This window comes from Ochlerotatus camptorhynchus, unplaced genomic scaffold (assembly GCF_037179485.1).
Source record: "Ochlerotatus camptorhynchus isolate MF236.1 unplaced genomic scaffold, CSIRO-AGI_Acam_v1.1 ptg000357l, whole genome shotgun sequence".
NCBI classification, from domain to species: Eukaryota; Metazoa; Arthropoda; class Insecta; order Diptera; family Culicidae; genus Ochlerotatus; species Ochlerotatus camptorhynchus.
The window spans coordinates 4,267,547-4,292,750 of NW_027040845.1; the positions used below are offsets into that span (position 1 = coordinate 4,267,547).

Sequence of the window (25,204 nt, forward strand, 5' to 3'; positions counted from 1 at the left end):
GCATGAATCCACACACCCCTGATGTTATCTGTCAAACTTTCATAGCGAATCAAAACAAACATAGTGTAGTAATAGAATTTCAACTAGAATAGGGTACGTTAATCGTTTGCTTGGGACCAATAGGCTACTAAAGTGGTGAGCCAATTTAAAATCGTTAGTTTCGTATTGATTGTTGGTGTTGCCGTGAGGTACACTCGAAAATTTCAAACGTAAGTGCGTCAAATCAAATTTTGAGCCGCTCCGTCTGTCACTTCGTTTGTGGTAGTAGTGTTGCCATGTGGTATACAATCAACAATCAATACGAAACTAACGATTTTAAATTGGCTCACCACTTTAGTAGCCTATTGGTCCCAAGCAAACGATTAACGTACCCTATTCTAGTTGAAATTCTATTACTACACTATGTTTGTTTTGATTCGCTATGAAAGTTTGACAGATAACATCAGGGGTGTGTGGATTCATGCAGAACATGCAGGGGTGAGTGAAATAGCTTGGGACTGCTTGGGACAGTTGTTCTGGTACTGAGTTAGCCAAAAATAATAATGATTTTCTTCGGGACCCAGTGGTCTTAGAGTTACCTCTATGGTACAATCCAGTAGTAGTGGTGTTGCCATGTGGTACACTGAAAAATAGCAATAGCAGGTTACCCAACAAACAATTGCCTATTGAAGAAACGACTTCTTGACGATTTTATTCCACTTCATGCTTAATATTTGTGTCTTATGGCGGTAAGCTCCAACTCGGATTAACTTTTAATACCGTCCCTATTTGTATGATATGAAAAATGTTTGCTCAGAGTTCTGTTGATTAACTCTGATGTCGACATCAAACCAGCCGGACATTCTTAATCGGGATTTAATCTGAGGATAATACCGGTTGGATCTATCGGACGCGTTGTGGTAAAGTGACAACTAAATCTATTGTCTAACTGTCAAATTTACGTCAACGCAACGCAAACGGATCTAATGTGGGTGGCCCTTAAGTATAATAAATATGCCGGATTAACGAGAAGGTACTGTACTGTGCTTGTGATGTTACCACAGTTGATCTTCTCAATTATCTCGAAAACTTCCAAGGGCTCGGTTCGCGTTACGACTAGATAGGGCTGCATTCAATGAGGTATATACAGGTGTGGCACAAGAGGGTATTTGTTGGTATTAGTAGCAAAAAAGAGGTAAACAATCGGTGATGACGAAAAACTCCTAAAAAATTGGCATGAAAAAAGTGGAGTTTGACGTCACGCAAGGTATACTTCACAAACACTATAAAATATTTTGCACTACACGAATACCATTTTACGATCTTTTCCTCACCTGTATACATCTCATTGGGCTGCATTCACTCATCACTGTTAGTAAACATCTCTTAGGTAAACATCTCTCTTTTGTACTCTTTCCTTCTCTCTCTGAATCAGCATGATGAGAAACGTCACAAGTGGTCAGACAAACTCCAAAAAGTGTTGTGGTTTCAAATTGTTCCAAGTTTTAAATTAAATTTCTTTAAATTTTTATATGCTAATCCCCTTGAAAAAGAGATAAAATCATGCCAAAAGAACAGTTTCGTGAGGCGGATGTTATTAAAAAAATGTGGGTTCAAAAAAACTTAATTTACTGCGTTTGATTTCATTTTTGTTGTCTATATTGTAGCTCCCACGTTTCTTTCGGCATCGATAGTGCCGAATTGATACAGCAAGAAGCTCATCTGCATGTTGTCGCCAAGAACCTGTACAATCAGGATGCCAACAGGACACCCGTTTCGTACGGTGTCCTGGATCGCCGCATGGGTGTCAGTCAGAAGGATGCAACCTGTGACACCTGTAAGAAAGGGTTGAACGATTGCGTAGGACATTTTGGTTACATCGATCTGGCACTGCCGGTATTTCATGTGGGTCATTTTCGGGCAACGATTACGATCTTACAATCGATTTGTAAGGTTTGTTCCCGAGTTATGCTGAAGGAAGAAGAGAAGAAGCAATTCAGCGCCCGATTGATGAATCCAAATCTTTCCTACTTGGCGAAGAAGTCCATCCATAGCCAGGTGCTGAAAAAGGCAAAGAAAAATACGAAATGTCCGTACTGCGGTAATTTGAACGGGCCGGTCAAGAAGGGGGCTGGTCTGATGAAGATTGTTCACGAGCCGTTCCGTGGCAAGAAGGCGACCGATCCGTTGGTGACCAATGCACTGGATGAAATGATGACGGCAATTGAAGGGAACCGGGAGTTGTCGCAGACGATTGGTCCATCTTCGTTGATGAAGGAATTGAATCCGGTCGAGGTGCTGGATTTGTTTCAGAATATCCCAAAGAGTGACATTCCGCTGTTGGGGATGACTTCAAAGGAATCGAATCCGGCAGATCTGATCGTTACCCGGTTGTTTGTTCCGCCGGTTTGCATCCGTCCATCGGTGGTTTCCGAGGTGAAGGCAGGTACCACCGAGGACGATCTGACGATGAAGCAGAGTGAGATTTTGTTGATTAGCGATGTCATTACAAAGCATATGATGTCGGGCGGGAAAATTGAGCTCATCCAGGAGGATTGGGACTACTTGCAGCTTCACTGTGCTTTGTACTTTAATAGTGAACTGTCCGGCATCCCGTTGTCGTTGATGGTGAGTTTCATTCGAAGTAAATCGTCGCAATATAGGCACTGATTTTTTTTCTTTGTTAATTACAGCCTAAAAAACCGACTCGCGGCATTGTACAGCGTTTGAAGGGTAAGCAAGGTCGGTTCCGCGGCAACCTGTCCGGTAAGCGAGTGGATTTCTCTGCTCGTACTGTTATTTCTCCAGATCCTAATTTGATGATTCATCAGGTGGGAGTGCCCGATCGGGTGGCCAAAATTCTTACTTTCCCAGAGCGAGTTAATACGGCCAATATCAATGTAAGTATCGACATATATATATTAGTTAACAAACATGTCTGATTGATTATTCAATTTTCAGAAAATGCGTCAACTGATCAAAAACGGCACGGAAAAGCACCCAGGTGCCAATTATGTTCAACAGAAGGGTAGCGCTTTCAAGAAGTATCTAGCTTATGGAAACCGCGACAAAGTGGCTCAGGATCTCAAGTGCGGCGACATCGTGGAGCGCCATCTGATGGATGGCGACGTGGTGCTGTTCAATCGTCAGCCCAGTTTGCACAAACTCAGTATCATGTGTCACGTGGCGAAGGTTCAACCGCAGCGGACGTTCCGCTTCAACGAGTGTGCCTGCACGCCCTATAATGCCGATTTCGATGGAGATGAAATGAATCTGCATCTCCCGCAGACGGAGGAAGCTCGTGCCGAAGCTTTAGTGCTGATGGGGGTATGTCTTGCATTAGCTGGGGTATTTGCAGAAGATCTAATATTCAGTTTACCATTCACAGAACAAATCCAACCTGGTAACTCCTCGCAACGGTGAGCTGTTGATTGCTGCCACTCAGGATTTCATCACCGGTGGCTACCTTCTCACGCAGAAAGATCAGTTTCTAACTCGTGAACAGGTCATGCAGTTGGCAGCGTGTATGCTTTCCGGCCCCGATGCCAATTTGGAAATTGATCTTCCCAAACCAGCGATCATCAAACCGCGCAAAATGTGGACTGGCAAGCAGATTTTCAGCTTGATCTTGAAACCCAATAAAGACTGCAATGTGAATGCAAATCTTTCCACGAAAGGTCGCATCTACACGTCTGGAAAGGACCTGTGTGTGAAGGATTCCTGGGTCGTGATTCGCAATTCACAGCTGATGTGCGGTTCGATGGACAAGGGAACGTTGGGTTCGGGTACGAAGAATTGTATTTTCTATGTCATTTTGAGAGATTTTGGCGAAGAGTGCGCGATCCGAACTATGTGGCGTCTGGCTCGAATGGCATCGTATTTCATGATGAACTATGGATTCTCGTTCGGCATTGGTGATGTAACGCCCAGTCGGAGGCTGCTGGAAGAAAAGCAAAAACTATTGGTGAACGGTTACAGCCGATGCGATGAATATATTGCTGAGATGAAGAAAGGTACCTTGCAGTGTCAACCGGGTTGTACTGCGGAGCAAACCCTGGAAGCGGTGATGTTGAAGGAGCTTTCCAGCATTCGAGAACTGGCTGCCAAAGCGTGCTTCCGTGAGTTGCATCCGACCAACAGCGCACTGATCATGGCACAGTCCGGTTCAAAGGGCTCCAACATCAATATTTCACAGATGATTGCTTGCGTCGGTCAGCAGGCTATCAATGGCAAACGGGTGCCCAACGGGTTCGAGGATCGTGCCTTGCCACATTTCGAGAAATTCTGTAAGTATTCTCTGCGCATTTAATCCTTTCAAAATTAACAAAACTCAATCCATCTCTCCCGATTTGCAGCAAAAATCCCAGCGGCTCGCGGATTCGTCCAAAACAGCTTCTACTCGGGCCTAACGCCGACCGAGTTCTTCTTCCACACCATGGCCGGTCGAGAAGGTTTAGTCGACACGGCAGTCAAGACAGCCGAAACGGGCTACCTCCAGCGACGGTTGGTCAAATGTTTGGAAGATCTGGTCGTTCAATACGACGGTACGGTTCGGAATGCGATCGGGGAGGTCGTTGAGTTTACCTACGGTGCAGACGGGTTGGATCCCGTATTCATGGAAATTAAAAACAAACCGGTGGACATTGAACGACAATTTATGCACGTTCGCAGTACGTACCCCTGCCGGGACGAAGTTCCGCTGTTTGGCGACGAGATTGTTCCGGTTGCGGAGGAAATTTTAAAGAAGTCTCATTTCGACGGTTGTCGAGCGGATTTCCGAAAGGAGTGTCTGTAAGTCGTATCCGTATTCTTTTCAAAACACGTAGGTATCTAAAGATAAACTGTTTAATTGTAGGGCATTTCTGTCGAAATTCGGTAAAACGTTGCAACAAATCCAAACGCGATACAGCCACTGCTCGAAGGTGGCCCTCGAAGTCGAGCGAACCACCCACGGGCAGGTGGAGATATTCCTGACGCAGGTGCGTAACAAGTACAACAAAGCCATCACCGAACCGGGAACGGCCGTCGGTGCACTGGCCGCTCAGAGTATCGGTGAACCGGGCACGCAAATGACGCTAAAGACCTTCCACTTTGCCGGTGTCGCTTCCATGAACATCACCCAAGGCGTCCCGCGTATTGTGGAAATTATCAATGCAACCAAAGCGATTTCCACGCCGATTATTACGGCGGAAATCGAGGACAACAGCAGCATGGAGTTTGCACGGAAGGTGAAGGCAAGGATAGAGAAGACCACGCTTGGGGAGATTTCCTCCTACATCGAGGAGGCGTACAAATCGGACGACTGTTTCCTGTTGATCAAGCTGGATCTGGACAGAATCAGGGTGCTCGGACTGGAGGTCAATGCGGAGACGATTCGCTATTCGTGAGTAAACATTTCGATTTTTTTTACATTTTTGATGTTTAGGGTACCCGGAACACGTCCGGATGTGGCGAACGTAGATGCTTTCGAGGATGCATTCTATCACATTTCCCTTTTTTTTTAATTATCACTCCAAAAGAAGTGTAAAATGTGAAAATTTGCAGAATCTTTGAACACCGTTTTCTCATTTCCACAGTAACGTCGCTAAACCTCACTTTTTAAACTACCGGTCATAAGTAAGGATTCGCTTGAAAAAGTATTGCTAACACATATTGAATATTGCATCACCTTGAAAAGTTTAGCATCACCCAAAGAGAATGTGAATGCGTGGGTTGATGCTAAACTTTTCAAGGTGATGCAATATTCAATATGAGTTTGCAATACTTTTTCAAGCGTGTCCTTACTTATGACCGGTAGTGTACCGTGCCGATTCAAATTTCGAACACTTAAACTCGAATTTCGGACACTTTTAAAAGTTGATTATCTCGGTCGAATATGATCCACATGTCTTGTAAATTTTAAATTTTTTTGACTAGTGCCCTCCACGATCATCTAACATTATTACTTTGTTTCTAACTGGATGTAATATTTAATTAAAAATGAAAGTGTCCGAAATTTGAATCGTCCGAAATTTGAATCGGAACGGTACGTGTGCACCAATTTTGAAGACTTTCATAGTCATTTTTATACTCGAATCGGCTGCAAAATGCAGAGAGCAGCGCCGGTGGTGTAGTGGTAAGCGTGATTACCTCTCACCCCAGCAGGCCTGGGTTCAATCCCAGTCGGCGCCACCGGGATGTTCTCAGGCATAATATCTCTGATCACGCCTTCCTTCGGAAGGGAAGTAAAGCCGTTGGTCCACGGTTCATGAGTTGATGGGTCGATAGGTAGGGTCCAGGTGTGGGAGTTGTCTTGGTAGCATTGGTGCTCAGCACGGAAAACAAGATCGACGGAAAACAAATCAAAGGAAAAAATTGAGAGAATCTGTAAAACTATATGATTCACTTCATTTTACCACAAATTCAAGTGAACATGGCCAGGGCTGGCAAATGCCATTTTCAATGAAAGATCTCGCGCGATATTTATAGAGATACTTCTGTCACTATCATCGGATGAGAAAATGATGATAGAGATTTTTTTTTAAATCTCATCGAATTTATTGTCATAACAGAACGTGACAGTGTTGTGTTCATTGTAATTACTAGCTCATTTATTGCTATTAATGTGACTAGTTCCGAGGAAATCTTAATAATATATTCACTCTACCGATTACATACGGTTGCTTGCTTTAATTCATCTAAATCAGTTAGAAATGTTGATGTCAAAACCGCATAAGAATTATTCTCATGAGTGCTTGATCATTAGAAAATGACAAGAAAGCCAATAACAGCGTAGGTCTATTATGATGCTTTAGGAATAGCAGTTGCTTTTCCAGGCACTCCTGGACGTAGATCTCTTGATTGATGATTCCCGTAGTAATGAAAATGCCGCTTTTTAGACCACACGTGCATATGGCCTGCCAGACAAGATATTTTTTCGGGAACTTCAATAGTTTGATGGTTTTGAAAATTTCAGCCACCTTCCCTTTTCCTGATGCGGTATAAAACACTTGTCCCGGAAGCTGCTTGAAATCCGCCTTCACATAAGTTTCGTCGTCCATGACGACACAGTCGAACTTTGTGATTCGTATACAGCTTTCGGGACCGCTGCTTTGCCGACGTGTTTTGTTTGTAATCGCGGTTCACCACCTTCATCTTCTTAAACGTCGACAACCCGGCTCGTTTCTTGGCCCGCTGTACAGTAGTATGGGAGACATTGAGCTTTCCAAGCGACGTCCCGGATGGAGAGGTTATGATTCCGCTTATATTTCACTGCCACCTTCTGCGTCGTCGCTGCCACGTCCGGATTACGATTTCCGCCGCTTCCAGGCTTCCTGGCGGTCAAAAGACGCTCCCGAACACTTTTAAAACGTTTGTCACGGTCGATTTGCCCACATCCAGCAATTTTGCCAACTTGACGTCTGAGAACGTCTAGTTCTCTTGCTGCGCGAGCAAAATTTTGACACGCTGCTCCTCTTGCTTGGACGTTACTTTAGAAAAATGAAGAGCAAAGGTGAAAACTCATCACAGCAACCATTGTATATACAATCAACTTCCAAATGCAGCATTTAAGGTTTTTGACGTAGGACTACGTCTTTTATTTCTATATGGGGTACACTTTGTAAAAACCAAAAATGGAACATGTAACAAAATTATGAAAGATTTTGAACGTTAATAACTCAGCTGCCCCTGGACCAATTTCAATAATTTTATCACCAATCGATCAGAAATATTCCTACGCATCTGTTAAATTTAAGAGTTTATAATTTTTTTTAAATGTCACTATTGAAAACTGCACGAATGTGAAACTGTTGCTATGATAATTAAAATTGTCACCGATTGCCTGCGAAAAGCGATTTCCCTTACACAGATTTCAAAGTTGAATTCCATCCGGTCTCACCAAACGGTGTTCTCCGGTACACAACGAAAGGCTCCCCGCAAGCTGCTAGCGATCAAGACTGACCTCAACCAACAATCAATACGAAACTAACGATTTTAAATTGGCTCACCACTTTAGTAGCCTATTGGTCCCAAGCAAACGATTAACGTACCCTATTCTAGTCGAAATTCTAGTCCTACGCAATGTTTGTTTTGATTCGCTATGAAAGTTTGACAGATACAATGAGGGGTTATTGGTTTCTCCTATGTTTCGAGGGGTGATTCGAAAGCTTGGGACCGAAGATAGTACCAGAGGTGAGCCAAAAAGTTGAGCACGTTTCTTCGGGACCTACTTGTCTTAGAGTTACCTCTATGCCTCAACCGCTGATCGGATTCAGTTCCAATTATCGTGTGTGGTGATGTCCGGTCGTCGGCATCAGCAGCAGCAGCAGTGCTTTCGGCACGTGGCGTTGAACATTGTTCTCCAGTACACAACGAAAATCTGCCTGCAAGCAGCGAGCTGCAGCCCACATGAGCATCCATAGAAGGAAGAAGAAGCCGCACCGCTATTGATGAGAATCAATAGCTCTTCGTGAGTTTCTGTGGGCCATCTATGTCAAGCGCGTCATACTAAAAAGTATAAACAGAGATAACCCCGCTCAAATTCCTATTCCTACACAAAACACAAGCTCCTGCTGCAGTTAAAAAAATAAGATTTATTATACAGGGTGTTTGGTTCCGGGTTTTACATATTTTCAGGGTAGATAGGGCTTCTAAAGTTATGAAAAAATCCCCATGAAACATAGGGTCGGAAATGACTGCTAAGTGAGTTATTCAACATTTTATGTTTTTTTGTATTGCCAACTTTGGTTAGCTATATTTTTTTAATCTTAATATGGTTTTCTGATTTCAACATACCAAATGAAAGAATAAAGTCTTAGCTATCAATGTTCTTTGAAAAAGAACTCGATTAAAGTTAATTATCATACATTAAAATTGAAAAGTATGTTGAAAGTACCAAAAAAAATGGTGAAATTTCATACATTTTCTCGTACATTTTAGTGTTTTTAAGTTGAAAATTTTCATTTCTGTTTATTTAGTTGTTCTACAAAACATTTTCCATGCAGTTCCCTAGATGTGTGCCTTTGGTAGTAACCTTGTAGGCTTTATGGTTTCTTCGTAATTATTGATTTAAAATAGCCAGAAAAACTTGTGACGTTTTCATAAAATGCGCTATAGTCACCCTATTCGTTCGTACGTTCGGCTGTTGCAGTGGACTACGCACATGAAAATTTGGTAGAATGTTATTGTAAATGTTTAGCTACATTCTTAACTTTTGATTACCGCACATCTGCTGCGCCGAAAGAAAACATAACTGCGGAGATGTTTCGCGGTATCGAATATTGCTCAGTCTCAGCAGAAAACACAACGAGAGACACCGAATCGGTGAATTCTGAGAGCGGAAGGGAGAGAAGTAGGTAGCGGTAATAAGTCGATGTCCCTTTTATTTCATAGCACTCGCAGCTTAGCTGCGGTGCTATTTCGATGGAGGAGTGTGAAGCTCCGCTGCTTCTGTATACACACTTAATTTTTTTTTTGCAGGAGTCAGTATTTTTTACTGGATTTTTGGATTACTGAAAAACTTGGTTAAAATTCAAATGACTGTTATTCGTAAAGATTGGATAAAATCGATTTTTTTTATTTTTCATCATTACACTGGGTTAACAATAGTTAGTCTGTAAATGTTCGTAACACAATTTCTCAACTTTGAATTTTTCACAGATTTTTTAAATTTTAACGAAGAGTTCCGCAATTCAAAAACTTGGTAAAAATTACTGACTCGATAAGTGTGTACTGATGTATGGTTGGTGAAGAGGCTAACATGTGCAGGGTGTTCTCGGGCTAGTGAATGCCACCCATCCCCACTTTTAATTTAGTAATACACTATTTATTCATTTCTGTTTGATATGTTTACAAAATTTGCAAACAGGAATGAGCATTGCAGTGTAGTTACCAATTTTCCAAGTCATAGACTTCAGATAACTATTCAAAGCCCCAGATTTTTTATAACGAAATCATGAACAAAAAAGAAAGCAAAGACCACTATGACAAACGTGATCGGTCTGAAGGGATCTTTACATAGAAATTGTTTTAAGGTGATACGATCCAGAAACTCGGGCTCTGGTTCCACTTCGCTTTTTCCAGGCGTCCATTATCTGCTACCGGAAAACATACAATTACAAAACTGTGATGATAATTTAGTGCCTCAAATCACAATAGTGCCCGAGATTAACTCCCAAGAAAACTCGAAGTGGCAGTGAAAGTGCCTATGATTTGTGGACGCTGAACCATACCACCTTAAAAACTCAGTTGAATCTAAGAGGAAGAGGAGACAACTGGCTTCTTACTCTTTTATCTCTATATCTCTATCTATATCTATCTCTATCTCTATCTCTATCTTACGCACTTCAAATCGGCCAATCACGAGCTGGTTTGCGTTCGACATAAAAGCGAAGGGGACAACTCTATCTACGATGCAGAAAACATTGTGTTTTGCTGTGGCTAGCTGCGCGCACGCTGAGTAGATAGAAAGAAGATTGATGACGATTCTGAAGATTTCCTGCAAAAAGATGATGCGCGATGCAAGTAGATGCGTCAAATGAAAGAAAATTTTTCTAAGATTGATTTGCTAGTATGAGATTTGTTGAGCATCTAAATTTAAGATTTAGATGTGTTGCCCCCCTCGCATAAAAGTGGTTCGTTTTCGCCCCCGTATTGTCTCCTCTTCCTCTTAGAGTTGAATAAAAACAAAACAGGTGCAAGTCAGAGTTTATAATAGAAGAGTTAAGCATAGTGAAACTTGCAACCTTATATATAAGTTGATGTCGATCAATGGAATTTTTTTGGCATCCTTTGTTTTTGTTACACCTCGGATGACTTCACCTGGGTTGTGAAAGTTTGCTCTGTTATCCTGATTTGTGCAAACAATACTTCCCACACAACAGAGTCAGTTTGTCTACTATGCTCGATAGGTAGACGGTTTGACAGACAGTTCGATAGGAAGATTTTGGTTTCAGTCTGTGTAACTCTTTTATTATCAACTCTGATGCAAGTCAGTGATGCAGCGGCGTATCGTGACTCAGTGACACCCGGGGTGGATGGTTTATGTGTTACCTTTAAAGCGAGAGCCACAATGCTGTGTCCAGGGCCCCACAAAGTCACTGTCAATCGAAAATATTCAAGTGACGATGAAGCTCTCAACCATCACTTTCAATTGAAAGTCATTCTGTCTTCTCTTCGAGCAGATCCTCGTCAACATCAACAGAACCACTTTCGATCGGTTTTCATGCTGTTTGTTTTGGATTGACTCGTGTTCATTTCTTCTTTCATTGTCAAATGAACTTACTTTTGCATTGAAGCGAAGCTGTTTGATCCAAATTCGCGCAGTTTTTAAGACTTTTGTTGATTGTTCACTCGGTTCATTTAAGCGTGTGCGCATAGATCTGTGCACGTGGTTGTAAAATTTATCATTCTTGGATGGTTTGGTTACCCATCAATATGGGTACTTTTTGAATCGGGGTGACGTCTAGAGATCGAAAATTAATATGCGACGTTATTTTTAAATCCAAGATGGCGGCTTCCAGTTTAAGAAAAAGTGGGAAATGCTGTCAAATACTTATCAATAAAGGTATTTTTGGAATCGGGATAATGTCTAGAGGATGAATATCGATATCCGACGCCATTTTGAAATCGAAGATGGCGGCTTCCGATTTACGAAAAAGTGGAAATACAGTCAAATACTCATCAATATTGGTATTTTTGTAATCGGTATGAAGTATACAGATCGAAAATTGATATCCGATGCCATTTTGAAATCCAATATGACGGCTTCCTATTTCAGAAAAAAATGGGAAATGCTGATGCCGTCCCATCGATATGGGTATTTTTGGAATCGGGGTGACGTCTGGAGATTGGAAATCAATATCTGACGCCATTTTGTAATCCATCAAATCCGGAGTGATTTGAGATTTGGGTGTAATTGCTTTTGTAAACAAAGACGTCAACTGCCGATTTCACTTGAAATAAAGCTCAATTTAATAAACAAACTATACAAAATGATAGAGGAATCATTTCTGTACCTCATAGCCTTAGTAGTTTTCGCGATTGAGCTTTTATTCGCGAGAAATCGGTGATTGACGTGTTTGTTTACAAATGCAATTACCCAATTATGCCCAAATCTCAAATTACTCTGGAAAACCCAAACGGGTTTTTTTTAAGAATCCGGGTAACGTCTAGAAGCCGGGAATCGATATCCGACGGGGTATTTTCAGGATGGGGATGAGACATAGATCCCGAAAATTGATGTCACGCCGTCTTTTTTGGAATCGGGCTGACATCTAAAAGCCAGAAATCGATGTGCGACCCCATCTTGAAATTCAATTTAAGAAGAAGTGTCAAATATCCTACAAATGGCATCAAATATCGATTTTCAGCATCTACGCGTGGTCCCCGTTCCTAAAATACTCAGATACATATTAGAATATTTGACACTTTTGTGAAACCCGATGGCCGCCATATTGAATTCCAACATGGCATCGAATATCGATTTTTGGCATGTACGCGTTGTCCTCATTCCGAAAATATCCATATTGTAGGGTATTTGACACTTTTTGAACCCTGATGGTCGCCATATTGGATTCCAAAGTGGTATCTGATATCGATTTTTGGCATCTACGCGTTGTCCCTGTTCTGAAACTAACCATATTGTAGGGTATTTGACACCTTTTCTGAAACCCTATGGACGCCATATTGGAGTCCAATATGACATCGGGAACGATTTTCGGCAGCCACGCGTAGTCTCCGTTCCGAAAATACCCATATCTTAGGGTATTTTACACGTTTTAGGAAACTTGATGGCCGCCGTTTTGGATTCCAAAATAACGCCGAATATCGATTTTCCGCACCTTCATGTCGTCCTCGTTCCAAAAATACCCATATTGTGGGGTATTTGAGACTTTCCCTGACCCCGATGACCGCCATCTTGGAGTCCAGAATGGCTTCGTTAATTTAATTTTCGTTCAATATAAAATAATATTTTATCACTACACCTAATCTGGATGCCTTCCGTATCAGCAACCTATATTGTGCGGATACTATATTTTGATGCCTGCGTCGTCAGGTCGTCACAAGTCGAATGAGCCCCGAATTGAAGTGAAAGTGGAAAACACGAAGGAAGCAGTTTTCGAGTCATTCATTAGGTCGTATGAATAAAAGCGTTTACTTTACTTTTCCCGTAAGAAAAGCACGGGAAAGTAAAGTAAACTCTTTTTATTCATACGGCCCATTGGGTCAATTGAAACAAGTCTTTATTTCACATGAAATGAACTGAAGCACTCGACGAACGAAACAAGTGATAGTCCTGTCATGTTTGAAAAGAGGAATGTTCATCGTGACTCGATAACAAGAAACACGATGACTTACACGAAAATTATATTGCTCAAAGTGAAGTGATTTTGCGGAGAGTTCATTTTCTTTTCTTTGTTTCGAAAATGCAGAACCCTGGCTGTGTCAACGCCAGCGTCAGCGTCGAATTTGAATACGATCAAAATTAACGGACTGACGCAGCGTCTATGTGAAGGAGAGATGTTGGTGGAAAAGCAACTTGAGATTCGTTACATCTGTCATTTGACGGACGAACCCTTCGTTCAACGCTCCGGCTTAACTGTCAGCCACAGTGTCTGTTTTTATCATTTACCATCACAAGCAAGGAGTAGCGCTTCAACTAGCCCAACGGCAGGCGCGTAGGCAACATGTTATTCCGTGACAGCGGGCCCAGCACAGCAAAATAAACGATTTGAGCCCGGGACATGCTGGCTGCCTACTGTCAAACGCTGCTGTTGCTATAGGCCTTGTCACTGACATGGCATCAACCGAAGACATCATATCAAGAAGACTGGCAACTTTGTTATAATCCAAGCGACATATACAGTAGCGTTGCACTTGGGTGAAGGTGGAAACAGGGCATAGAAATATGAGCAAATACACAAGCCTTTCTTATGAGGTTGTGATCTTTGCTATCAACTTCGTTCGAAGCGTTTACCTTTGAGCGGCAGATGATGCGATTGTTCCTGTATCATAGCGGTCGTATGAGAAAATGGAAGAGTCGCCAGTCTTTTTAATATGTTGTCTTCGCTTCAACCCAGTGTAGATGAATTAGGTACTGCAGCGTGACGTTACGAATGAACTCAGTGTTAATCGGCTGAACCTTTTTGACAGTTCAGTGATACTGTTTACAAGCACTTAGTCGTTTTTTCGAAAAAAATATTCTAAAATTTCCGAATTTTAACTTGCAATTTGTCGAGGAACAGCGCGGTGAAAGGATGTTGCTCGTGAACATTGCAGAAGTGTGGTTTACATCTCACTGCAGTCTGAAAAATTATCGAGAAAATCTACCCAAGAAAAAATCGACTAAGTCCACGTAAACAGTACCACTGAACTGACATCAGATTGAGGTTAACCCCGACGGTGCAAAACCTTATTGCGCTCGTTTTGAGTATCTATCTGTTAATGTCGGTGATAGTTCGGAAAAAAAACTGTAATCTATTCGCAAAATTTTATCCAGAATTTTCAAGGGACATTGGCCTCAATCAACTTCAAGTGCAGGACATTTTGCAGGCTTTAAAAAATTTAGATGCCTCAAAAGGTCCTGGACCTGACGGAATTCCTCCAGTATTTATTAAATGTCTAGCAATGGAACTCACTGCTCCATTGTTTTGGCTTTTTAATATGTCCCTGGAATCCGGAACCTTCCCTAAAATTTGGAAAAGCTCATTTCTAGTGCCTATCTTTCTGGTCGAAAATCTGACGTACGTAATTATCGTGGTATAGCCATTATCTCTTGCATTCCTAAGCTTTTCGAGTCAATTATCAACGAAAAATTATTTCTCCAAATCAAAAATAGAATTACTGACATGCAACACGGCTTTTTCAAGGGTCGTTCGACCTCGACCAACTTACTTGAATTTATAGACCACGGAAACCACGTAGAAGCTCTCTATACAGACTTTAGCAAGGCATTTGACCGCATTGACATACCAATGTTACTCTTTAAACTGCAAAAAATTGGAATTAAGTCAGGGCTCCTGAAATGGCTTAAATCATATTTAACTAACCGCCAACAAATAATTAAATTCAACGGAAAGAAATCGAGTCCAATTCAAGTCACTTCAGGCGTCCCCCAAGGCTCTCATTTGGGACCTCTCCTTTTTATTCTATACGTAAACGACATATCTTACATTCTCAAAAAACTTAAATTGCTTATTTATGCCGACGACATGAAGCTCTTTTTGGAAATAAGAAATGAAGAAGACATCAATATATTCCGGAATGAAATACACATATTCTACATATGGTGCAAAAAAAGTCTACTAGAATTGAATGTAAAAAAATGTAACTTAATATCATTTAGTAGAAAAAGAACAACTTCAAACATTTCAATTGCATTAGGAAATCAAACTGTAGACAAATGTGAAAGAGTTAGGGATTTAGGAATTATCTTAGACTCTAAGCTAACTTTCATAGACCATTGCAATACAATTATTCACAGGGCAAATATCATGCTAGGCTTTATCAAGCGCTTTTGCTATAACTTTCAGGACCCTTACACAATTAAAACACTATATATTGCCTATGTGAGGTCAATACTGGAATATTGCAGCATTGTATGGTCTCCATTTTCAATCACGCACGAAGAAAGATTAGAATCAGTACAAAAACAATTTCTATTATACGCTCTTCGTAAATTAGGTTGGACTTCATTTCCTCTTCCATCATATGAAGCACGCTGCATGCTTATAAACATACAAATATTAAAAGAGCGTCGTGAATATGCAATGGTTTCATTTGTAAATGATATCGTTTCGCAGCGAATTGACTCAACAGAACTTTTATCAAAATTAAATTTCCATGCACCCACTCGGCAACTCCGAAATCGAAATTTATTTGCCATAAAACATCATCGCACAAATTATGCAAAATATGGGCCATTAAACCGCATGATGGCCTCTTACAATAAACACTGCGAAACCATTGACTTCACAATGTCTCGGCATAAACTAAAGCAATATTTTTATTCCATAAGAAATAACAACTTATAAAAGAAAAGACAAGAAAGCTGACACTACTTTTTTTATATAAATATATATTTAAGAAAACAAAACTGTATTAGTTGTACTAGTCTACGTTGGTTGACGAAATAAATAAATAAATAAATAAATAGATAGCAGCGACCGGTGTGGAGAAGAGTGACGGTACGCTGCTAAACTCATTTTAGCAGCCCTAATCATAGCGCAGCTACCGTATCGGGGGTTGCCATACGAGTAACTAAAATAGCAGTCGGCTTCTCGGTGAGAAGCGCGTTACCAAATTTACCAGCGCGGGAGAAAGGTTGCTATTCGTAGAAATGTCAAAATCCTCACTATCTGTACGGACTACGACGAGTAAATTAATAACCGCGATAGCAGCGACCGACCGGTGTGGGGAAGAGTGACTAAACTAAAATGAGAGCGCTGTGCGCTGTTAAAATAGTCGCGCAAATAACAACGACCGTTACGGTTGCTCTAAACTTAAATGAGAGCGCTGTGCGCTGTTAGAGCAACCGTAACGGTCGTTGTCATTTGCGCGACTATTTTAACAGCGCACAGCGCTCTCATTTTAGTTTAGTCACTCTTCTCCACACCGTTCGCTGCTATCGCCGTTATCAATTTACTCGCCGTAGTCCGTACCGGTAGTGAGCATTTTGACATTTCTACGAATAGCAACCTTTCTCCTGCGCTGCTAAATTTGGTAACGCGCTTCTCACCGAGAAGCTGACTGCTATTTTAGTTACTCGTATGGCAACCCCCGATACGGTAGCTGCGCTATGATGAGGGCTGCTAAAATTAGTTTAGCAGCGTACCGTTACGGTTGCTCTAAAATAGTCGCGCAAGTGACAACGACCGTTACGGTTGCTCTAAATGTGCCTTATTTACTCATTGGTACGGTTGCTCTTAGTAAATGTTAAAGATTATACACTAACGGTTCTCAGCCTTTCCTGACTGTTGAAAGCAATGGCAATGGGCACCGATCTTTCAGCAGAGCAAATAAAACGCACAATTGCAATATTTGCCACATGCTACAAAGCTGTAATGTTTATATAAATAAAATACATATTAAAATACAATACATTACAGTACTTACAACTTCGGTGTCTTCTCGCATTGGAATAGCCAACAGAGCGATTTGCTCTTCCAATGCGCCCGTGCCGTCGCTTGCTTTCACTGATCTATTGTGACTGTGATCATTGACAGCACGGGCGTGTCCGAGAAAACCCCGAAGAACGACATACAAACACACAACAATATCACACATTTCTCGCGTCAATTTTCAAATAGACCAATGTAACATATCCACCATTTTGAGAAAACCGAAGTTGCAGTTCGACAGATTATTATTTTAACTGTTTAAAAACAATACATTTTGCAATACTATTTTTAATGTAGTCAGTGTATAATAACGTTGAAAATTCAAAAGAAACGGTAAAATCACAATTTTACTTTGAATTTCATACTACAACATAGAAAAAACCACATAGGACGTTTTGACAAGTTGAGTTGTACATCGGACATGTTACATTGGACGATTTTTCTCAATGACATAATCAATGAGTGTTACATTGGACGTCTTGTCTACATGATACTAGATTCCCTTTCACAGATTTCAGAGTATAGTACCTAACTTTAGATTGGCCCCGCCTTTGGAAAATGAGCATCAATCATGTTAGGCAGTCCGAATGACCGAAGTAACAATCATGTACCCATCATTTAAAACTGTACATTGGACATTTTTTATCAATGATTATCTTAAATATCTAGTTCGTTTATTTGGAAGGCTCAATCGCGTTAGCTTTACGGAGCCGATAATTCATTGTTCACTGTGTGTAACAAAATTCACTTAATTCTATGTCTAGTAGGAGTTGGGCCGATTACTCGCGGCTTACTCGAGGTTAGAAGGGTACATTTTCGAAGGATAGGATCAGGGGAGGAGCTTGGGGTAGGGTTTCGTTGTCTCATCAGAGCGTTGTCACCAGTATGAACGGTAGTGCTGTTCTAGCTTCGTCCGGAGTTCGACCGGCTATGGTGGGTGACCAGTGGGCGACGATGAGACTCATCGAGACGGGGGGACAAGACAAACAAAAACTAATAAAGAGAGACAAAAGACAAAAGGAATTAAATTCTTATACTAGACATTTGAAGAAAAACATAAACGGACTGCATATAGCAGAGATCACGGGTTGCCAACACGTCTCTGATAGGAACATAGGGTTGTCTTCCTTGGGCCTCGAGGGTATTCAAAAGTCGCTCTCTGGCGGCGTCATTATCCGTACATTGCCAAACTGCGTGTTCGATGTCATCGTAACCGTTTCCACACCGACAGATGTTGCTGTCCACGAGGTTTATTCTATTGAGATGAGCATCTAGCGAGTAGTGGTTGGACATAAGTCTACTCATCACGCGAATGAAGTCACGACTTAAGCCCAAGCCTTTAAACCACGCTCTCGAAGAAACATTAGGAATAATTGAATGTAACCACCGTCCAAGATTTCCAGTGTCCCAATCGGTTTGCCAACTCGAAAAGGTACTCTGACGCACTAAATGGTAAAATTCATCGTGTGAAATTTGCCTGTCATACAATTCGCCTTCCTGCGCGCCCACCTTTGCGAGAGAGTCCGCCTTCTCATTGCCTGGGATTGAGCAATGTGAGGGGACCCATACAAAGGTAATCATATATGATCTTTCGACCAGCACACACATCTGCTCCCTTACCTTTGAAAGGAAATAAGATGAGTGCCTACTTGGTTTCATCGACCGAATAGCCTCAATGGAACTGAGACTATCCGAGAAGATGAAGTAATGGTCTGCGGGCATGTTGGAAATCATCCCCAATGCGAAGTTGATTGCTGCCAGCTCAGCAACAAAAACGGAACAAGGTTCCTGAAGTTTGCGGAAGGCGCTAGAGTTTTCATTGAAGACACCGAAGCCAGTGGATCCACTGAGACGAGACCCGTCTGTAAAATATCTTTTCATGCAATTGACTTGTTGGTACTTTTCAGTAAAAATACGCGGAATAATAATAGGTCGAAGTTGATCGGGAATCCCATGAGTTGCTTGTTTCATGGTCAGATCATATTCAATTGAGGAACTGCGATTGGTGAAGTGAACACGGTCTGGAGTATAACAAGGAAGACACATATCTGATGATATGTAGTGGTGGTAGATTCTCATAAATTGAGATTGTGTGTTCAGCCCAAGAATTTCTTCAAAATTAGCAATTATAAGTGTGTTCGTCACTCCGCATTTGATTAGTATTCTGAGAGAGAGCTCCCAGAAACGGTTCTGGAGGGGTGTTACTCCTGCCAGAACCTCGAGACTCATGTTATGCGTTGAGTGCATACAGCCTAGAGCAATACGCAGACAACGATATTGAATTCGTTCCAATTTTATTAGGTGACTTTTTCTTGCCGAGAGAAAGCAGAAAGAGCCGTACTCTAGAACAGAGAGAATTGTTGTTTTATAAAGCGTTATGAGGTCTCCCGGATGAGCACCCCACCATGTGCCGCAAATTGAACGGAGAAAGTTGATCCTCTGCTGACATTTTTGCTTCAAATACGTAATATGGGTATTCCAAGTGCACTTTGAATCAAACCAGACCCCAAGGTACTTGAAAGACAATGATTGGGTAATGTTTCTGCCCAAAAGATTAAGCTGCATTTGGGCTGGGTACCGCTTTCGAGTAAACACTACCAGTTCAGTTTTCTGCGGCGAGAATTCGATCCCTAGATTCATAGCCTAAGAAGACAAGTTATCTAAGGAATTTTGCAATGGTCCTTGCAAGTCCACGGCATGTGGACCTCTTACGGAAACCACTCCGTCATCTGCAAGTTGTCTTAGCGTGCATTGTTCTGCCAAACAGTTGTCGATATCTTTGACATAAAAGTTATAAAGAAGAGGGCTGAGACATGAGCCTTGGGGCAGGCCCATGTAACTAATTCTGGAAGTTGTCAGTTTTCCAAGAGAAAAGTTCATTTGCTTTTCTGACAACAAATTGTACAAGAAATTATTTAATATTCCAGGAAGTCCACATCTGTGCAGATTGTCTGACAGAATTTCAATGGAAACTGAATCAAAAGCCCCCTTAATGTCCAAGAATACTGAAGCCAATTGCTCCTTGTGCGCAAAGGCCAGTTGAATATCTGTGGAAAGCAGCGCTAGACAATCGTTTGTTCCTTTGCTCTTGCGGAACCCAAACTGTGTATTTGATAGCAAGTTATTTGATTCGACCCAGTGATCGAGTCTCCGAAGGATCATTTTCTCCAACAATTTCCTAATGCACGAAAGCATAGCAATCGGACGGTATGAGTTATGGTCAGACGCTGATTTGCCAGGTTTTTTAATGGCTATTACTTTGACCTGTCTCCATTCAGGCGGTACAATGTTGTTTTCTAGCAAGGAATTGAATAAATCTAGCAAGCGTCTTTTAGCGATATCTGGGAGATTTTTCAGAAGATTGAATTTAATCATATCGCTTCCCGGTGAGGAGTTGTTCGATGAAAGAAGAGCCATAGTGCCTAGTAGTTTGTAGTTGAAAATAATCGGTTGTTTCTTGCGTGAGAAAGTAATAACTGTACACTTAGCTGGGTTGACCACCAGTCGGTTTAGACTACACCAGTCAGCAAAGATGTCAATCTGATTTTGGAGAGAACGGCAGTTGGCGAGGGAGCGGATGCGCAGAAAAACTTTCAGATCGTCTGCAAACGATAATCGTTGCTCTGTGATAACATGGTGAACGTCGTCGAAGTAGAGGAGAAATACCAATGGTCCCAGATGACTACCCTGAGGTATATCGGACTTTGCGCAGAAGCTTGCTGAACGACAAGTACCCAAAGTTACTGTCAGTTAGCGCTCCGGAGGTAGAACGAAACCATTTCAAACGATTTCCACCGATCCCTAGTCTATCAAGCTTAGCGATCGCTATTTCGTGGTTCAGATTATCAAAGGCTGCCGTAAGATCTGTGTAAATAACGTCTGTCTGGGTCCGAGCAATCAAATTGTCTGTGATGTAAGACGTTAGGCACAGCAGGTTCGTAGTTCTGGAACGCCCAGTTATGAATCCGTGTTGATTTATACTTAGATATTGCTTACAATGCGCATTTAGGGACTCTATGACAAACAATTCAAAAAGTTCTGATACAGCACTCAGTGACGTGATTGCTTCCCTTTTTATGAACAGGAAACATATCCGCAGTCTTCCAGCAAGACGGAAAGATGCCGCTGGAAAGAGAGAGCTGGAATATGCGGCGCAGTGGATCTAAAAGACAAGTGATGTTTTTTTTAAGAATAATCGACGGAACACCATCGGGTCCAGCCTTAGTTGAAGTCTTATGTTTAGATGCTGCTCTAAAATTCGTATCTGAAGTGGCTTCGACCATGCTGAGCGTTTGGTTGATCAAAGGAACATTACTGGCCGCGGAAGTAATGATATTAGCGAGAGTTGCTCGGCTTTAAACACACTAGCAAATTTGGCTGAGAACAGGTTGCAAATGTCTTGTTGATTTCCAGCAGTTTCACCATTAAAAATCATGGAAGAGGGTAAGCCGACTTCCCTCCCGCATAAACGATAACCATAAAGAGTGCCTAACAACCTATTCGGGTTATCATCCCAACAATATGTGGTACGGTGGCACGATTTGTGGTATCGTTCATGTATGGTGCTCGTTTATTAGGGCTGCGTTGCTCATTTACGATTTCAGAAGGATTTCGGGTGCGATTTTAGCCGCTTTCAGCTTGGAATTAACTGCGATAAGGACGCCTCCCCCAGTAGTTTTCCTACTATTATTCGTGTTTCGATCGCAGCGAAATATTTCGTAGCCAGCACCAAAGACATAGTTTGAAATGGTTCAATTATTGAGCCATGTTTCGGTCAAAACTAAAATGTCGTAGCAGTGATCCATGACGGCCAGATGATAATCTTCCACGAGGCCGTTCATACCGCCAACGTTCTGATAGTAAATCGTTATGTCCGACCTCCGCTGTTCGGGAACAATGGAAGGTTCAGCGTGTAGTTGCATTTGGGAGCTGGTAGATGTCACTTGACGGAGGAAGGATGTTCGAGTAGGGCCGCTGGAAACCAAGATACTTTCAGGCGATAATATATTCGTCGGTTGATCATACTTGCCAATAACAGGAATGTGGAAGACCCCTTCTCCCATCTCAAACGCAGGGCCGGGACGACTGCTCGTTGCTGGCAGGAGAGGCTCGACTGCGATGAGTGGAATAGGGGCTTCCTCAGGGCGGACGGCAAGAATGCGTCCCGGAGTGCAGTTGACTGTGGTGGCTCCATGTTGCCGACTGGCAAATGTTTGAGGTGAGTTGAAGGCACTGGAATTATGATCATCATCAGGCAGTGAAAGTTCGCTAGTAAGTGTGTACTTGCCTAATATAGCAAGCTGGGAGACCCTCAATCCACATCTAAACTCAGGGCCAGGACGACTTGGATGAACGCTGGCTGCAATAGGCGCGACTGATTTAGAGGAACTGGGGACTCTCAAAATGCTTTCTACGTTGCGTCCTGGCAGAGAAGTAATTTGGCTCAATAGATTTTCAGAGGGCATCACCGAAATTCGCTTTGGACCGGGGTCAGAATAACCTGAGTATGGAAGAACTCATCACGCAACGATAAACTTAAATCACAGAGGTACTTGCCTATGCAAGCATGGTGGAAGAGGTTGGTAAGAGCAACCGTAAAGGTACGCTGCTAAACTCATTTTAGCAGTCCTCATCATAGCGCAGCTACCGTATCGGGGGTTGCCATACGAGTAACTAAAATAGCAGTCGGCTTCTCGGTGAGAAGCGCGTTACCAAATTTAGCAGCGCGGGAGAAAGGTTGCTATTCGTAGAAATGTCAAAATGCTCACTACCGGTACGGACTACGGCGAGTAAATTGATAACCGCGATAGCAGCGACCGGTGTGGAGAAGAGTGACTAAACTAAAATGAGAGCGCTGTGCGTTGTTAAAATAGTCGCGCAAATGACAACGACCGTTACGGTTGCTCTAAATGTGCCTTATTTACTCATTGGTGCGGTTGCTCTTAGTAAATGTTTAAGATTATACACTAATACCATAGAGGTAACTCTAAGACCACTGGGTCCCGAAGAAAAACATTATTATTTTTGGCTCACTCAGTACCAGAACAACGGTCCCAAGCAGTCCCAAGCTATTTCTCTCACCCCTGCATGTTCTGCATGAATCCACACACCCCTGATGTTATCTGTCAAACTTTCATAGCGAATCAAAACAAACATAGTGTAATAATAGAATTTCAACTAGAATAGGGTACGTTAATCGTTTGCTTGGGACCAATAGGCTACTAAAGTGGTGAGCCAATTTAAAATCGTTAGTTTTGTATTGATTGTTGCTAATACCCCGGACAGACTATGGCTTATATCATGTAATATAGGCTGGCTTGCAATGAGCACTCATACATCTAGTTTTCACTGGAAATCCTATATATGGGTGCTCATTGCAAGTCAGACTATATTACATGATATTAGCCATAGTCTGTCCGGGGTATAACCAACAATCAATACGAAACTAACGATTTTAAATTGGCTCACCACTTTAGTAGCCTATTGGTCCCAAGCAAACGATTAACGTACCCTATTCTAGTTGAAATTCTATTACTACACTATGTTTGTTTTGATTCGCTATGAAAGTTTGACAGATAACATCAGGGGTGTGTGGATTCATGCAGAACATGCAGGGGTGAGTGAAATAGCTTGGGACTGCTTGGGACCGTTGTTCTGGTACTGAGTGAGCCAAAAATAATAATGATTTTCTTCGGGACCCAGTGGTCTTAGAGTTACCTCTATGGTATAACGGTTCTCAGCCTTTCCTGACATTCGCAAATTGAAATTGTTTAACCATAATTTTCATAAATTTGCAATTCAGCTAAAGGTACCATTGCATTATTACAAAATTCTCAATCGAAATTGCATAGATGTTCTACAAATTTTATTTTATGATAAATTATTTACATTTTTTCTCACGATAAAATTTTAGAATTTTGTCCCACTGTTCAAAGCGTCGAAGAAGGCAAAAGCTATATGAAGAAACATTTTTTCTCATTAATCAATTTTTGTAATAATTAAAAATTCATGTAATTAGGATCCGTCGAGTCTTTTAAAGACATTGAACCTACTTAAATGACTTAGGCGAATGAACTAGATAAAACAAAGGTTTTGGTTTCGTATAAATCTAATAGAATTCTTCATCGTCTTCAATTGCAGGATCTGCACCTCCAAGCTGAAACTCAAGCAGGAGAATGTCGAAGTTTACGGTCCGTCACTGATCATCATCCGGCCGGACCCATCGAAGCACAGTCACGCGCTGAATGCCGAACTGCAACGATTGCTGACTGCCATTCCGAACGTGGTAGTCGCTGGCCTTGCCCAGGTCTCGCGTGCCGTTATAGCCGTGGACGATTCCCGGGGTCCACCAACGTTCAAACTGTGCGTTGAAGGTTACGGCTTGAGGGACGTCATGGCTACCTATGGGGTTGTGGGAGCCAAGACTAAGAGCAACAACATCCTGGAGGTGTATACCACGCTTGGAATCGAAGCTGCCCGGACAACGATCATGAACGAGATTACGGACGTGATGGAGGGGCACGGCATGAGCGTCGATCATCGACACATTATGCTGCTGGCCAGTCAGATGACTTCGAGGGGCGAAGTGCTTGGTATTACGCGGCATGGATTGGCCAAGATGCGAGAGTCGGTGTTCAATTTGGCTTCGGTGAGATGGGTTTTCTGTTTGATTGGCTTAGCGAAATTCATGGTTGTTTTTTTTTTTTTGCAGTTTGAGAAAACGGCTGACCATTTGTTCGATGCGGCGTACTACGGTCAAACGGACTCGATTGATGGGGTTTCGGAACGAATCATTCTTGGAATGCCGGCCGCCATCGGAACGGGACTGTTCAAACTGATCCATAACCACACGGACACGAAGTTGGAGGAGGTAGTGGAACCTATTTTCAATGCGACGTGACATCAAACCTCGTTTCTCAGTGTAGAATAAGAATATATTTATTGTAATAATGATACAATGTATAGATTGAACGAGTTCGGAAGAAACAGTAAATCGAAAATGTTCTTCCACGCGGAAAAAATGTGAAATACCTAGTATAACCTATATGAAGATTTTGTTTTTCTTGCAAGTTGGCAGCAATGCGTGGTGCGTCGCTATTCTCAACAGTAGAAGTAAAGCCTATCAT

At 41.9% G+C, this 25,204-nt stretch overlaps 1 protein-coding gene across 1 annotated transcript; it reads left to right on the plus strand.

Annotated features, from left to right (window-relative positions):
* The first annotated feature begins 1,455 nt into the window (after positions 1-1,455).
* Polr3A (RNA polymerase III subunit A) lies at positions 1,456-25,122 on the plus strand. The gene is made up of 9 exons (XM_065231456.1): positions 1,456-1,586; positions 1,647-2,607; positions 2,673-2,879; positions 2,941-3,306; positions 3,368-4,265; positions 4,335-4,770; positions 4,835-5,362; positions 24,219-24,726; positions 24,790-25,122. The coding sequence occupies exons 1-9, from the start codon at positions 1,543-1,545 to the stop codon at positions 24,976-24,978; spliced, it is 4,137 nt and encodes a 1,378-aa protein (XP_065087528.1). The 5' UTR covers positions 1,456-1,542; the 3' UTR covers positions 24,979-25,122.
* Positions 25,123-25,204: the final 82 nt, after the last annotated feature.